This window comes from Lepisosteus oculatus, chromosome 13 (assembly GCF_040954835.1).
Source record: "Lepisosteus oculatus isolate fLepOcu1 chromosome 13, fLepOcu1.hap2, whole genome shotgun sequence".
Taxonomy (NCBI): Eukaryota; Metazoa; Chordata; class Actinopteri; order Semionotiformes; family Lepisosteidae; genus Lepisosteus; species Lepisosteus oculatus.
This window is the reverse complement of record NC_090708.1, coordinates 22,674,066-22,688,327: the sequence shown is the minus strand read 5'-3', so window position 1 is coordinate 22,688,327 and position 14,262 is coordinate 22,674,066. Positions and strand designations below refer to the sequence as shown.

At 34.2% G+C, this 14,262-nt stretch overlaps 2 protein-coding genes across 4 annotated transcripts; one reads left to right on the top strand and one right to left on the bottom strand.

The window, feature by feature from the left end:
• Positions 1–164: 164 nt before the first annotated feature.
• On the top strand, positions 165–11,075 carry pnpla4 (patatin-like phospholipase domain containing 4). 3 transcript variants are annotated; one of them, XM_015361478.2, is made up of 7 exons: positions 165–1,240; positions 1,875–2,059; positions 2,621–2,715; positions 4,734–4,869; positions 5,752–5,817; positions 9,532–9,684; positions 9,924–11,075. In XM_015361478.2, exons 2-7 carry the CDS (start codon positions 1,880–1,882, stop codon positions 10,053–10,055), a joined length of 762 nt encoding a protein of 253 aa, XP_015216964.2. In that variant the 5' UTR covers positions 165–1,240; positions 1,875–1,879; the 3' UTR covers positions 10,056–11,075. The 3 variants fall into 3 exon arrangements, with proteins under 3 accessions (XP_015216964.2, XP_015216963.2, XP_015216961.2); XM_015361477.2 differs by having other exon boundaries at positions 166–400; XM_015361475.2 differs by having other exon boundaries at positions 166–669.
• LOC107079178 (cytotoxic T-lymphocyte protein 4-like) lies at positions 10,441–14,055 on the bottom strand. The gene is made up of 4 exons (XM_015361482.2): positions 12,301–14,055; positions 11,680–12,036; positions 11,157–11,260; positions 10,441–11,050 (listed from the first exon to the last, which is right to left on the bottom strand). Exons 1-4 carry the CDS (start codon positions 12,356–12,358, stop codon positions 10,913–10,915), a joined length of 657 nt encoding a protein of 218 aa, XP_015216968.1. The 5' UTR covers positions 12,359–14,055; the 3' UTR covers positions 10,441–10,912.
• Between the last annotated feature and the right edge of the window lie 207 nt (positions 14,056–14,262).

Sequence of the window (14,262 nt, the reverse complement as noted above, 5' to 3'; positions counted from 1 at the left end):
TTTTCTAATAGATATGCAATCTTATAAGGACAGAAAATTTGTTGCTATGGCTGTGTATTATTACTGACAGCCTTTACAGGTCCATTCTGCATCATCAGCTGCAATCTACAGTATAAACTACCTGATAAATGGCATTATGTATAAGTATTACTACTTAACATGCATTCGAAAGTGTTTACTACTCTTTTTGTTCTGCTGTGTCCTTCTCGCTTGCCGTAAGCTAGTAATGCAGTTCTTTGGTTTGTGGCAGAGAGAAAGGCGAGGTTTGGAGCGGTGGTTAAATCTGTGAGGAAACAAAAAGTAAAACTACAGTATTGCGTAAATACTGTGTGACAGTTAAGGGTCGCTAATCTTTCAAAGTGTTATACTGTACATAATTAAGGTTGTGCAGTTAGTGCAGGTATGCCAAGCTAATCTGCTTTTGTTTTGGTTCAGTAATTTGAAGAAGCATCCGAAGTTCATCGTTAAACTTTACAGGAGGATTTGCCATATGCCGGCAGGAAAACCTATTCTTTTCTAGCAAAGATAAATATAAGAGCGACTTTTATTGGGCTAAGAACTAAGCAAAATGTGCAAATGCACGAATAACACAATGCGATTTCTTAGTATTGATTTACGACGAATGAACAAGTATACAGAGATCTTTTGTAGCAGAAACTTAAATAGCAGGTACAGACGTTTGTGTCCACTTTGTAACCTTTCGATGGTACAAAAGCAAGAGTTTCCACAATTTTAAATTATCCATTTTAGCACCTAATCGTATCAGTTGCAAAGACAAAAATACAAAACATTCTCTGAGGCTTTTTTTTACACTTGCACCTGGTATTTATTTTGTATGCATTAATGTATTACTTAAAATCATTTAGCCACAGAGTGGTGATAAATTGAATTAATTAAAATGTTACGTTGTGATAAAATTCAGATAGAAAGCTTTTATCTTGAGCTTCGATTTTTAAGTTTTAACTGTACTTGAACATTTTTTTTCATTCGCTTTTGGTTTTAAATAGGCAAATTAGAAGAATTTAAAATTAAAGCACTGGTTTCCTGGTCCTGATCTTTGTTTTAAACTAAGTGTTACCGACCCAAATACAAAATTAATCTCGTTGTGTTTGTTAATTTAATTATGTTGAGAGATCAATTAAGTTTTTTTTTTTGCACAAGACTTGCTGCTAAGAATGTGTCAGCCGGACATGTTTTTGTCTTGTATACTGTCTGTGCCACTTGCCCTCATTTTGACCGCGTAGGTAGTTTACGGAAATAAATATTTTCATGTATTTTGCTCTCTTTGATAGTAAAAAAAATGATAAATTACTGTCTGAAGACTGTTGCTTTCAGATGTAGCAGTGCATTAAGATGTGATTTTATTCACTTTTTTATGAGCAGAGGACTAGCTCTGTTGCTGTGTTTTTGTGTTTGCATGATGAACTCTCAAAGCTGCTGCTTAACATTGTGGTCCAGGTTATGTAATTGTCAGACTGCAGATTATTACAGAATCAGACTATATAATTCAATTAGCTCGAAGACTCTACAGCTAAAAACGTTGTTTCGCCTTTATGTTTTTCAGCGTGGAATTGACCTGTGCTTGTTACTACTGTATATCGACATATTGTCAAGATTTAATCCTTTGGATATTAATCCACTGTTTTCACTTAGATGGGAGGATGAATGTTAAACTTTGCGAATAAAAGAACAAGTGATTGAAAATACTACAAGTTGTTTTCTGCGTTTTATCACTTGTGCTACACATTTATGAATTATTTATATGGTAATATGAAAATGTATACTAGATTGTACAGTACAGTATATCATGTGTTGTTGAAATTACGTGAAAATTTATTTTTGAGGGCCAATAATATATATTTTTTCACTTTTAGCCAAAATGACTCTCTTGAACCTATCTTTTGCTGCTTGTGGGTTTCTGGGAATATACCATCTTGGGGTTGCCTGTGCTCTTCAGAGACATGGACACAAGCTGCTGAGATCAGTGAAAGCCTTTGCTGGGGCGTCAGCAGGTGCTCTTGTAGCCACAGTGTTGGTAACTGGGCCAGACAAAATAGAGGTACAGTACCTGTGAAATGAAAATGGGGAAAAAAATCTAATGTTTTTATGTGTGTGTGAAGAAACATATATCGTGGCACTGAAATAAGATTAAAATTACTGTAGCAATCCGAGGGACCATACAGGGAGTAGGGAGCACTGCTGATTTAATTATTATTGTATATTGGGAGGGTACTACTGTTAATTTCTGGCTTTATGCGGACAGCCTATGGGAAGCTCAATCTATTTGATCATGAACTGAATCAATACAAATACAGTATCTAAAACCCTGAAAGGTACTGATAAACTCAACCTAGAGGAATATGTCATGACCGCTAGGTGGACCAAAGACACAAGTGGAAACAGATATTTAAATTATTTTAGAACAGATATAAGAAAACACATAGGGTTTCAAGCGTCAAAATGTCCACACATTGGGTAGAGGCAGATTATCAGGAATTCTTTAACAAAATGGCTGGACAAGATCTTTTAGCTTATGGACAATAATCTATAACCAATTAAATGAGAAAAATAGGGGTCACCCCATTCACCAGCTGTTTCTTATGTTCTTTTTTGTTGCTAGCATTGCAAAGAATTTACTTACAGTTTTGCAGAAGAGGTCCGCAGACAGAGACTAGGAGCGATGACCCCAGGATATGATTTCATGCAAAAACTGAGGTACTGCATTTATTTGTAGTCTGTAATGTGACTTTTTTTTAATTTTCTGCCTGTTTTATAGTGGGGGGAGTAGTTCTTTGTAATTTTGATTGTAAACATATGTACTGTAAGTTCTAGAGTGGAAACCCCAGTTGCTATATTTGACCAATTTTATTGCATTGAGCTATTTATTAATTTAATTTGTTCATGGGTGTGTTACTGGTAGGGTAATTAGTCTCAAATAAGTGAACTCTTGTCTCCAATCCTCACATCCTAAAACAGAATACAGGCAAATTCTGGGCATTCCATAAATGTAATATTTTCATTTGTATAGTATTTTTCATACCAAAGTATGCAAACATTTTTCACAAATTGGACAACTGCATCCGTCACTGAAGTACAGCACCCACCTGGGTGAGACTTAGCAGGTGTTATGTGACAGAAGTGCCACTAGACAGTTGATCAGATAGAGAAGGGAGAAGTTACTTCAGCAGTTGAATTAAGGAGGCCAGATCGTATAAATGTAAATTAAGGTTTATCTTGGAAACCAGGGTTAACACTCCTGTTCTGAGCAATCTGTATTTTCTGAAGAATGGCAAATTCTATAGCACAGTGTCCCCTCTCACCAAACTGGCACATTGGGTTGAGAAATCTGGTCTATTGGGAAGAGCACCTATAGGACTAATACCATTTTCCCCATAGTTCGTTTCCCATCCCAGTACTAATCAGGGCCAGGCTTGCTTAGCTTCTGCGATCTGCTATCAGTCTGCACATCAGTGACTCCACTGTTTAAAATAGGGGAATTAAGTTAAAACGTCCAGGGCATCTGAGTTTTGAAACTGATTGAGTATGTGTTTAGATCCACCCCTATAGTCAAGATTAAAAAATGCATACAGTATGTCAGTTTTTCAGCAGACACATGGATATGAACAATGATTACAAAGGTGGAAAAATGTATTGAGTATGTGCCAGAGTATGATTAAACAGGGCACCAAGATTCCTAACTTCAATAACTCAGCTAAGGTTGTCTAGAATTTTTTTCTCAAAAGTGGCACTTTTATAAAGTTAACCAAAGATTGACTTGAGTGATCAAAATTTGATGTGTTTTAACAATATTTTAGTCATAGACAAATTTAAGTATTTTATAGAGTGACTGTTCACTAGAAGAACCCTCTCAAGATGCATGATTGTAAGTTTTGTCACGGTTTCCACGCAGAAATGGAAATGGTATACTCAAGTATTTCAAAGGAAAGATGGAGGTAAATGCTGTTAACCACATTGCTTGTTGAATTTTTTTCAAATACTTTTTTTGTCAAAGACTGGATCAGATCAAGACTTGAACAGAACAGTAAATTCATTGACCTTATCAGACCAAATAATACAAAATATATGCAATGTAAAAGGTAATGAATGATTGATGGCATCTCCCATTGGTAGAAATAATGTTTTTTTTTGTTTCCAGATGCATTATGCATATCGTTCTTGGCTGTCTGAGCACAATTCATAAGATAATGTGCTTGTAAATTAACCTCATCTGCATAAGAGTCTAGTGAAAAATTTACCAATGAAAATCCCATTTGATACTTTTTCAAATGCCATGTACTGTTTTTGGCCAGCTTTTTCTAGCTGTGAAATTGTAGCTGCCATTAATATTCTACTTATGACAGATTTTGTCAAGGGAGTATATCTAATTACTTGGCTAATTTTATAATTTGTATGTCCTTCCTGGAGGCCAAGAAAAAAAAACACTTAACAGTTTAGTTTTTGTTTTGTGACACCATATTAGCTTACTTGAAAATAATGTTTGATCTAAAGCTATATTTAATTTAATTTGAAGTATATTATTCTATTACACTGTGTACTTGTTGGAAAGTGCTTCAAAACGCAAAATGTAAAAAATAAATCAAGTCCTCTGTTGATTTGAGCAAGCTGGTTTCTTGCCAATTTAGAAAGCCCAGCTATCTGTCTGTTAAAATATTTACGAAACAGAGGTATTAATAATTAAGAATGAAAAATGAGTATCATTTCCTTTTCTCCAGGGAAGGGATGGAGCAGATTCTGCCTCCAAATGCCCATGAGATTGCTGGGAATTGCCTCCATGTATCAATCACACATTCCAAAACTGGAAAAAATTGCATCGTCTCGAGCTTTGCCTCCAGGGAAGAACTAATTAAGGTATCCAACAAATGTGCAGTACTTTCAACTCAAAGAAATATGAGGCTGCAATTAAATGCAGATCAGCACATTTATAAAAATGCAGCTCAATGAAATACATCTTGGTAATTGTGTTATATGCAAGGTGCATATAAGTCTGTTCACCATCACTTGGGTGTACACATGTAAACACAATTATAAATACAGTATATACAAACAATTGAATCTTAACAGTGGGAAAAATAAATGATAAATACTGTTCAGAGGTTAGAGGGTCCAGTATTGTAACACAGATTTTTTTTTTCTTTTTAATAATCTGTGTGTTTAGGCCTTAATAACATAAAGCTGTACAGGAAATTAACATGCATTTTATTTCTTCTTTCCTGCATCTATGAAATTCATTTTTTTTTAATAATTAAAAAGCATATAATGAACTGTTAATGAACAGTACTGATATGTCTGTGTCCAAACATTTTGTCCTTCTGAACTGAATGCATTTTAGTAGGATTTGTAATTCTGTATTGTATTAAACACAATGTGTCCGTAAAAGCCATATTACATTGCAGATAATAATGTGAAATTTTCTCTATTAAGACCAGGCCTATAAAATAGTGAAGCTACCATACATTTTACAAGTAAAGGACTCCTTGGACTTTGAACGCCAATTTCACCTTCGTCAGTTTGAACTTACTCCATCTACACAAGCAAAAGCGCTTTATGTCAAGTGCAGGTCCTATTGTCCGTACAGATAAATGCACTAAAAAGCACTTTATATGCAGCATTTCCAATCACAACCTTTCGCTTTTAATTAGCATTTAAAATGTCATCTTAATTGGAGATGTACCTCAGCCTCCAGGGTATAATAGCCTCACTTTTAACTCCTGTTCTCTGTTTGTTCTGAAGGTCCTTTTAGCCAGCAGCTTTGTGCCTGTTTACGCTGGGATTAATGCTGTGGAATACAAAGGAGAGGTAGGGGCTCTTTCAGAACCGGTGCAGCTCAGTTGCATATCTAGGCCCTTCTCAGTTTTGTGCCATACAGTTGTAGTTGTCAATAACTGTCAATTTATACATCTTATTTTTTAAATCATTTTTGACATGAGTGCTCTCTTAACGGTATTTTTTTAAAACTGTTAAACTATGCAGGTTTGTACAAGGAAAAGCAAAGTATTGATGATTTGGGGGCCTTTAAATACACCAGCGCTGTTGAATCAATTTTTCTGATCATGTTATGGAAATATCGCAGGTTTCACAGGTCAAAGTGAAAAACATACAGTAACTGTGGTTAAGCTCAGTTCAAATCTGTATGACTTTCCAGGGATGTATCGATGCAAACTTACCATGAATAGGCTATGACACGTATTGAATCAAGATTTTGACTTACAGATCAATCACAAATTACCAGTACAGGTTTCCAAAGGGTAAAGCCAAGAGGTCCCTATTCAAATTAAGTGTATTTTTAGTTTATATCTCAAAGTATAATGTATAAGAATTTTAAAGTGGAAAGTGTTTTTTTAAATCTCTGTAGCAAAATAAATTCATTGACTTGATAACATTTTTTTACAAATTTCGAATTGAACACAAAATTGCGCCATGTTGTTGCACACTCTTGGTCTCACCACGGGCGATAGTACGAGTTCCCGCTAATTGCGACTTGATATGGTCCTTCCTGCTCACTAGTCACCATAGTGACTAATGTAATGTGATGTGCAAGCAAATAAGTACATGTGGTACCACAGACATTTCACCACAGAAATGTTTCAATGTGATCTGCATGCAAGTAAGTAAGTAGTATTTGTCAGCAAAACTGTCTTAGAATTGATAGAAATGTTTCTATTGCATTAAAAGATGTATTCAGAAGCCTGCTTCTTTATAATGTAATAAGGCCGCAATTTAGTCTTTTTTGTGATGTAAATTGTAGGTTTTACAAGTTACTGTGTGCATTTTACTGTTATTGTGGTTTGAAATGCACTCATCCGTGCAGATTCTTTCTAACCCCAAAATATAAAAATAGCATTGGAGTTCCCCTTTAATTAACATAATCATGATAAATACTGTAAGCTTTTCTAGCTGTTCTTTTAGATATAATATATAGAATATATATATAGAATTTTATTACCCCGTGCATGCTTATTCTTAGAAAATCATCTGCCTTTGACTGACCATGATTCCATTGAGTGACTTTGAATGTTGCTTAAATACTAAATCGCCTCTCTCATGAAAGAGCAGATTGGGCTCTGTGATAAGGTGAGGTATCCTGTTGAATTCCTGGTAAAAATCAAGGGGAGTAACATAAGAAGGAACTCATAGGCCCTGGTTATCAAGAGAGCAGTCCTTTGTGTCTTTGGTGGTGGGACACTGGCATCAGGTGGACTCGCAGGCCATTGTAAGTGTGTCATCTTTAGTGATGAACCAAGGTTTGGTGTTGACCACCTAGATGTAGGAAGTTGTGGCACAGATGTGCAAAATGGTCTGGACAGCAGACCAGTTGCTAGGGGAGTCCAAGTGTGATGGTCTGAGAGTGGCTGGTGGCTAGAGAACTCCCCTGGTATTCAATGATATTAACCTGAATGTATGGTGTTACATTGATTAAGTCCTGGCACCACATTTGTCACCCTTCCTAAAGGTTCATCCTGATCTAATCACATTTAATGCTGCTTGTGTAATGATGACATCCTCATGAAATAAGAATGTGATAGTTGGAAGTCCCACTCACCAGCCATGAGGTGCACCTCACATATGTGAGATGAACTGGGGTAAAATGTGGCACTTAGCGCTCAGAGACCAGTGAACGGGCTCTAAAAGAGAAATGAGACTTTCACAGTAGAGGTACTGTTGATGACTAAAGTTAATCGATGAATGTACCCTAGCCTTTTCTGTTCAATGTAATGTCAGTACAACAGCTACAAAATGGATGGTTTTCCTGTTTATAAGTTTATCATTGAATTTGAACTGACATTCAAATTAATTTGTTTCAGTCATAAATGATATGTTTCTTTTGAAACTAATCACAGAGATTGTAAACAAATGCTGCCTAACCCTGTTTATTTGTGGTTTCATTTTTTGGATAGGCAGCCAAGTCCTTTTTTGGTGAAACATTAAAAATTCATACTGTATGTTTCAAGTCACTTCTTTCTTTTTCAAAATATATCCTGCTTGTCAGAGGCTTACCTTCAAAAATCTCAGACATGAAATTTGTTTGCATTTTTACAGAAGAAAGTTCTGTATTTTACTTTGTGCATTTTGTTTCAATCTAGATGAAGTGTCAGAAAATCCAGTAAGAAGTGCCAATATTTTAAAACTGTAGGACAACTCACTTTTGTCCTCCAAGTGTAAAAAAGAAGGCATGATACTTGCTAATATTCATGTGTTAAGTATTTGTGTCAAATTACTTTTCACAAATGGTGCTTTGTACTGCAGATGTTACATACAGTAGGCGTACAGTATAACAAACAAATGATAATAAAGTTATTTAACCGTGAGACAAATCTTGACCTCTGCGTCACCCTTTTGGATCACAGCCCCAGCCTTTCTCCAGCTAATACATTTTGGGCTGTGTCATTTCAGATAACAACTCCAAAAGAACACAAAGCTGTGCAGGATTGTGAAAATCTGTCCTACAAGAGCACAACCACTGTGTGAAGTAGAAAATGTAGAAAGTACATGATGCAGAAAACAAATGCTATGTGCAGTGGCACTACTGTACAGATTTCATTGGAAGATTGTAAAATGCACTTTTACATATTATGGTGCTAAATTTTCACATTGGCAATGTTTAGAATATTAACACAAACACAAAATCAAAAATTAAAATGCATTTTCTAATAAATTATGTTTGCATATGCTTTCTTATGAGACAGGGCTTGATGTCTCTAATCATGCGCAAAATAAACACCTCAGAACCTTACAGATCACAGAGCAGACAGCGCTTGTGGGCTTTGTGTTCAACAGTTTTATCAAACTTATTAGTCAGTCATCCATAGCTGCTTACACAGTAAGGTACAGGTCAACTGCATAGAAGTACCTCAGTAGAACAAGAAGATGTAAATAGTGTGCACAAGACAGTGTAATTCACAAATTAACATAAATTATTAGTTTTTTTAGATATTTGTTTTCCCTAAGGTAGACAGTACCCGTAATCAATTTTAAAACTGACCTGCATTTTATTAAGTACCCTACAGTATATCCACTTCACATTACCAGTTTGTTTAAATATATACTTTTTGTTTTTGTACCATGTGTTCATTTATATTGTTTATTCAAATTTCTAGTTAGTAGTAATCTTTAGTAATCTGCCAGTACATAACCAAAATTATTCATTTGTACTATTATTCATATAATTAATGATCTAAGAAGTAAATATTGCACTATTGTAAATAGTAGTCTTTTATTTTCTTTTTCTTTGCAATATGCTTGATTGTGCATCAGTAAATTACAAATGAGCCTGGTGGTTTTCTTACTGATTTCTTTTGCAATATTCAAACAGAAAACAAAAAAATGACTTTGTGGTCAGATTGTGTGCCAGTGACTTTTTGACCTCTCGTTTTCAAAATCTTTCAGCAAGTGATTTGTAAAGCATTTCGGTGGTCAATTTAAGAATTGAGTCTGACAAAAAATATCTTCGGAACTTTGAAATGCATTTAGAAAATTTCATATTAAATGAAACTTCTATTTTTCTTTTCACAGAAGTGGATAGATGGGGGAATCACAAACAGTGTTCCAATTCTTCCAGAAGGCCGTACTATTCTGATTTCTCCTTTTAGTGGTCAACTGGATATCTGTCCAGAGCATGATGGACTTTTGAATTTTAATATCAAAGTAATGAACCAGAATATTATGGTGAGTGTTTGAAACATCTTTTCTGTACTGAACTATGTTTTAAGAGAGCCATTTTTCCTTTTGTCAACAGATTTTGGTCTTCATTTTTAATTAATCAATAACCTGGTCAGTTGTATGTAGTTTATTGTTTTAATGTGTTTGCTAGCTCATAAAATAGATGGTAACATCCTGAAAATGTTAGTTGATATTTTTCTTTACAACTTCTTTAAGTATTTAAGTACTTCTTTATTATTTTATAGCTGTCAAAGGATAATTTCATAAGACTCAATCAAGCCCTGTTTCCACCAGAGCAGAAGAAAATGGAAAAGCTGTGTCAAAATGGATACAATGATGCTGTGAGGTTTCTCAGAAAAGAAAATTGGTTTCATTAACTTATAATTTTAGAAATATAGGTATAAACGTTATGGAAGGGAATACCAAATTCCACATTTTTCCACTAACATGTATTTCCTCTTTATAAATGTTTTCTTTGTTTAACTGTTGTAAATTATATTTTGCACTCAAAAGCAAAATGGCAGTACTGTTCTCTGTGGAACAACAAACTTTTCTGTTTGCTGGATGAATGTCTTGTGGTCATAAATTATATTGTCACCAAGCATATAGCATAGTAAGAATATTATAATGTTACGTAGTGTAGTTGTGACTGTTTTGATTTGAATCTTGAAACAGTTGTAAGAAAAACATCCCTGATGTATTTTACTTTGATAGTAAGTGAAATTAGATTCATCTTCAGTATAAAAAAAGACAGGAATATAGTAATGTCAAATTTTCTCTTTTTTTAAATTATTTACAAATAATTGCAATTTTTGTCAGCAATGTTTTTACATTTCACAAAAGATAAAGAAGGATACATTTTATACATTGCCTTGAAGATGTGTGTAAAACTAGGAAACAGCCTCATTTTCCCATGTTACGTTTTGTGCTACTTGAGAAAAAAATATTTCTTATACAGTAATACAATTTTAACAAATGAGGTACAGTAAAAATAAGCTGCTTTTATAGTTAAAATACTTGAATAATTTCTACAAAATGAAATGTTTTTTTTGCATTAAATAGCTGTAATTATGTAGAACTGCAAAGGTTAATAAATGTAATTTTACTTACAACACATCTTACTGTTTAACCCCTTACATATTGTCTCTGTACTGTACTGCAAAAGTACTGTCTTTTCTATTTTTTCACACAGCCTGTTGATTTGAAGTTCCACAGTTAATACTACTATTCTGTTTTAACAGGCAGGTTGGCTTCTTAAAAATGTCATATCTTCGTACTCTTGACTGATGGTGGCAATAGGTTCCATCTTTTTTTCACTCTTTCTTTGTTCTTTATTTGTTATATGCTTGGCTCTGCCCAGACATTTCCTTACCTATGGAATAAATAATGTGAAATTATTAATTGTGTTTATTGTGTTTTATAATCTAATAATAACTGTGCATTACATTTCTTAGAATCATGCCATTGAAGTTTCTTACCAGCATAAACATTACAGCAAATAGCAATGTACAGGAGGTTGCAGACAAAGCTATGAAAATGTAGTTCCACCAGTAGCTTTTCTGATCTTTGCATTCCTCTTTATCTGCAAAGAGTACAAATAGATGCAGCCAAAAATGTTTGTACTATGTAAGAAAAACATTATTTCATCTTCATTATTGTTTTATTAAAAGAAGACAACTTTGACTTTTATTTAAAGAGATATGTCTCAAAAGTATTCTGCTACAAAGTTTTCTTAATAGAAACAGAAAAATATGTATAGGATTAGAATTGTAATTTTAATTGCGTAAATTACATATTATGAAATTTCTATTAGAAAAATGGTTATTTATCAAGCATTAGCTGTATGAAAATCTAGAATTCCTGAAACAAATTCCTGAATACAATGTAAGCGCTTTGAGAAGCCACCTTTAAAGGCGCTATATAAAATAAAGTTTATTATTATTATATAATTCACGTGAGTGCAAGTGAACGATGGGAGAAAATTGCCTTAATTTATCTTACCATATACTTTCAGCACTGTTCCCTTTCCTGTAACCTTTACAGGTGGGGGTTGAATTAACAGAACTTCACAGAAGTATGTACCAGTGTAATTTGGCTGAATGTCTTCTATGACAAGAACTGAAAACCCCTTGGAGAAGTTGCCATGTAAATGAATATTTGAACTGTACTGAACAAGACGTGCGTTGTCTTTTGCAAAGGTATATTGATGGACATCACTCTGATGATGCCAGGACACATCTATTACTAGAGGATTAGCTACCACATAGTTGAACTCGCATATGAAGGCAACACTTCCACCAGGGAAACTTGTAATCTTCTGAGGATGCTGCCTTGCAGTTATTTGTGAATCAGTGGCCACTGAAAAAGGAAAAGCAAGAGTGTAGAAGACTACAGTCCAATAGTGTTAATTAGTGTTCACACTTCACTAACAGGAAGCAGTATTACAGTATCATAACTAGAATTTCAATTAGGTTTTTGTGCTAATTGCTATTGCCAAAAATGATATTTCTATAATTTATATATTGTTACACTGTGTAGATTGTAAGAACTAGTACGAATTACCTGGCAAATAGAAAGGGTATTAAAAAGCAATTAATTAATATTATTAAGAAATGTACTTACCCATTCGCAACTCACCTATGATTCCTGGTATGAACATTAGTTTCAGTAAATGAAACATGTTTTGCTTGTGTGTATCTGAAATTGTTGTATATTCTGCTCGGTATACCAGAAAACAATGTTGAATGTGCTAGGGAGGTTTTGACGTCACAAAGATATATAGTACCCTTTGCACTTGTGGTTTACTTATAAAAGCAGCTTCCTTCCTGACAGAATATGCAGTTCACGCAAAATAACAATAATCTTGAATAAACCAGCAACTACTATACAGTATAAGCATTTTATTGAGTAAGCAAAAATGTTTTGCCAACTTGACTTCTCAGCCTAAAAACAGCCTACCATAGAACACTTTATCAAGATGATTTGAAAATAAAATTATGATTATAGGGAAAGTTTTTGGCTTCTGTCAATGCTGTAATTTCACAGTTGAAAATATACCTTCATCATTGATGTATGGTTTGGGACAACCTCCTAAGAACAAGGTTTTACTGGAGCACAAAGCAAGGGATATATTAACTGATTCGTTTTTAAAGCTTCATAAAGACATGTCATGACTTGAGTTTAAATTAAATGCGTTCACAAAGTTAAAACAAAACCCATTTTGAATCAATGGATCTGGAAGAGTCCATAAGAAATAACAGTTAAATTACACTTGCTGTGTGTAAAATATGGTTCTGATTCCACTATGTTAGCAAATGAAACAAGGCAATTTGCAGAAGTAAAAAAAACCTGCTCATACAGCTTTAGAGAAATCCTTTCTATACTTTCAGGAATAAAACATTTCGTAAATAATGAAAAGGACTCTGCAGCTACCTTAAATACTACTGAAGTGTTTTGTAGTAAGAGATGATCTGCAAAACTATTCTTGATCTGATGACAATCTAGTAGCTGGTGACTGTAATACTGATACAGTATACAGTATTAGAGCGTATAGTTACAAAAGGGGTTAAAAAAATAGAAACTTACAGAAATAGACCGTGTGGGTTAATGAGCACTTAGAATAAAGTTCTGTGTTCTCTTTCCTTTGGTGAAAGTAATAAATCAGGCACATTGGGTTAAGCAAATACCTGTTAATAATGCGACAACAGAACATAAACATACAGTACAACATATAATTTACACTATTTACAAACAAGGTGTCTCGAAGGCCTACTTCCTGACCAACCAGGAAATCAGCCACAAAATAGAGATAAACCTGCCTTCTGTACCTAACAGAATACAAACTAGAGTTTAATCTCTCTATATATAAACCCAGATGCTACAAGATAAATGGGAAGCTAACTCCCTGTTCTAAAAATTCATCCAATGACCAGGAAAGACTGTTTTTAACCTATGGATTTTCTATACAGGAAAGCAGCATTTCCTTAAAATAACAGAATGGCAGGTTATCTTGCAAAGAGTCAAATACTTAACTTGAATCTGGTCTTAAAGGCTAATCAGTGCCTCTTGCCTGGCACTGTCTCTTCTCTACTTCTCTAGTGTCTTCTTGTCCTTTTTCTGGTTTTTATCCTCTGGTCATCAATTGTTAATATCAATCATTTACCCTGAACTTAATTAACCAAGGTAAATCAGACAATTCCTATGATCGGTGTGTCTTAGACTCTTCCACTCAGCCAACAGCTCTGCTCCTTTTTTGTTTTGAAGCTCCTGAGAACTACAAATGTTGATATTTGACCACTGTCCCCATATTCCGGAGACACCTCAATAGTTACTTCTAATAACCATAACAGTATTAAAAAGATAAAACATAATTATTCATCAAGGTCTTCCTGTCTAGACTGATATGTAGGTGGAGACATAGATGTTCAAAAGCATATACTCATTTTGAAAGAACTATAGAGCAGGCTTATCTTATGGGAGGAAACCTGCATGACACATTTCTGTGTATAAAGTGCACACTAGTCCATGACTATAGGTTTACAAATTTGTTCATGACTAATTTGAAAACAGAAACTGGTTATATGA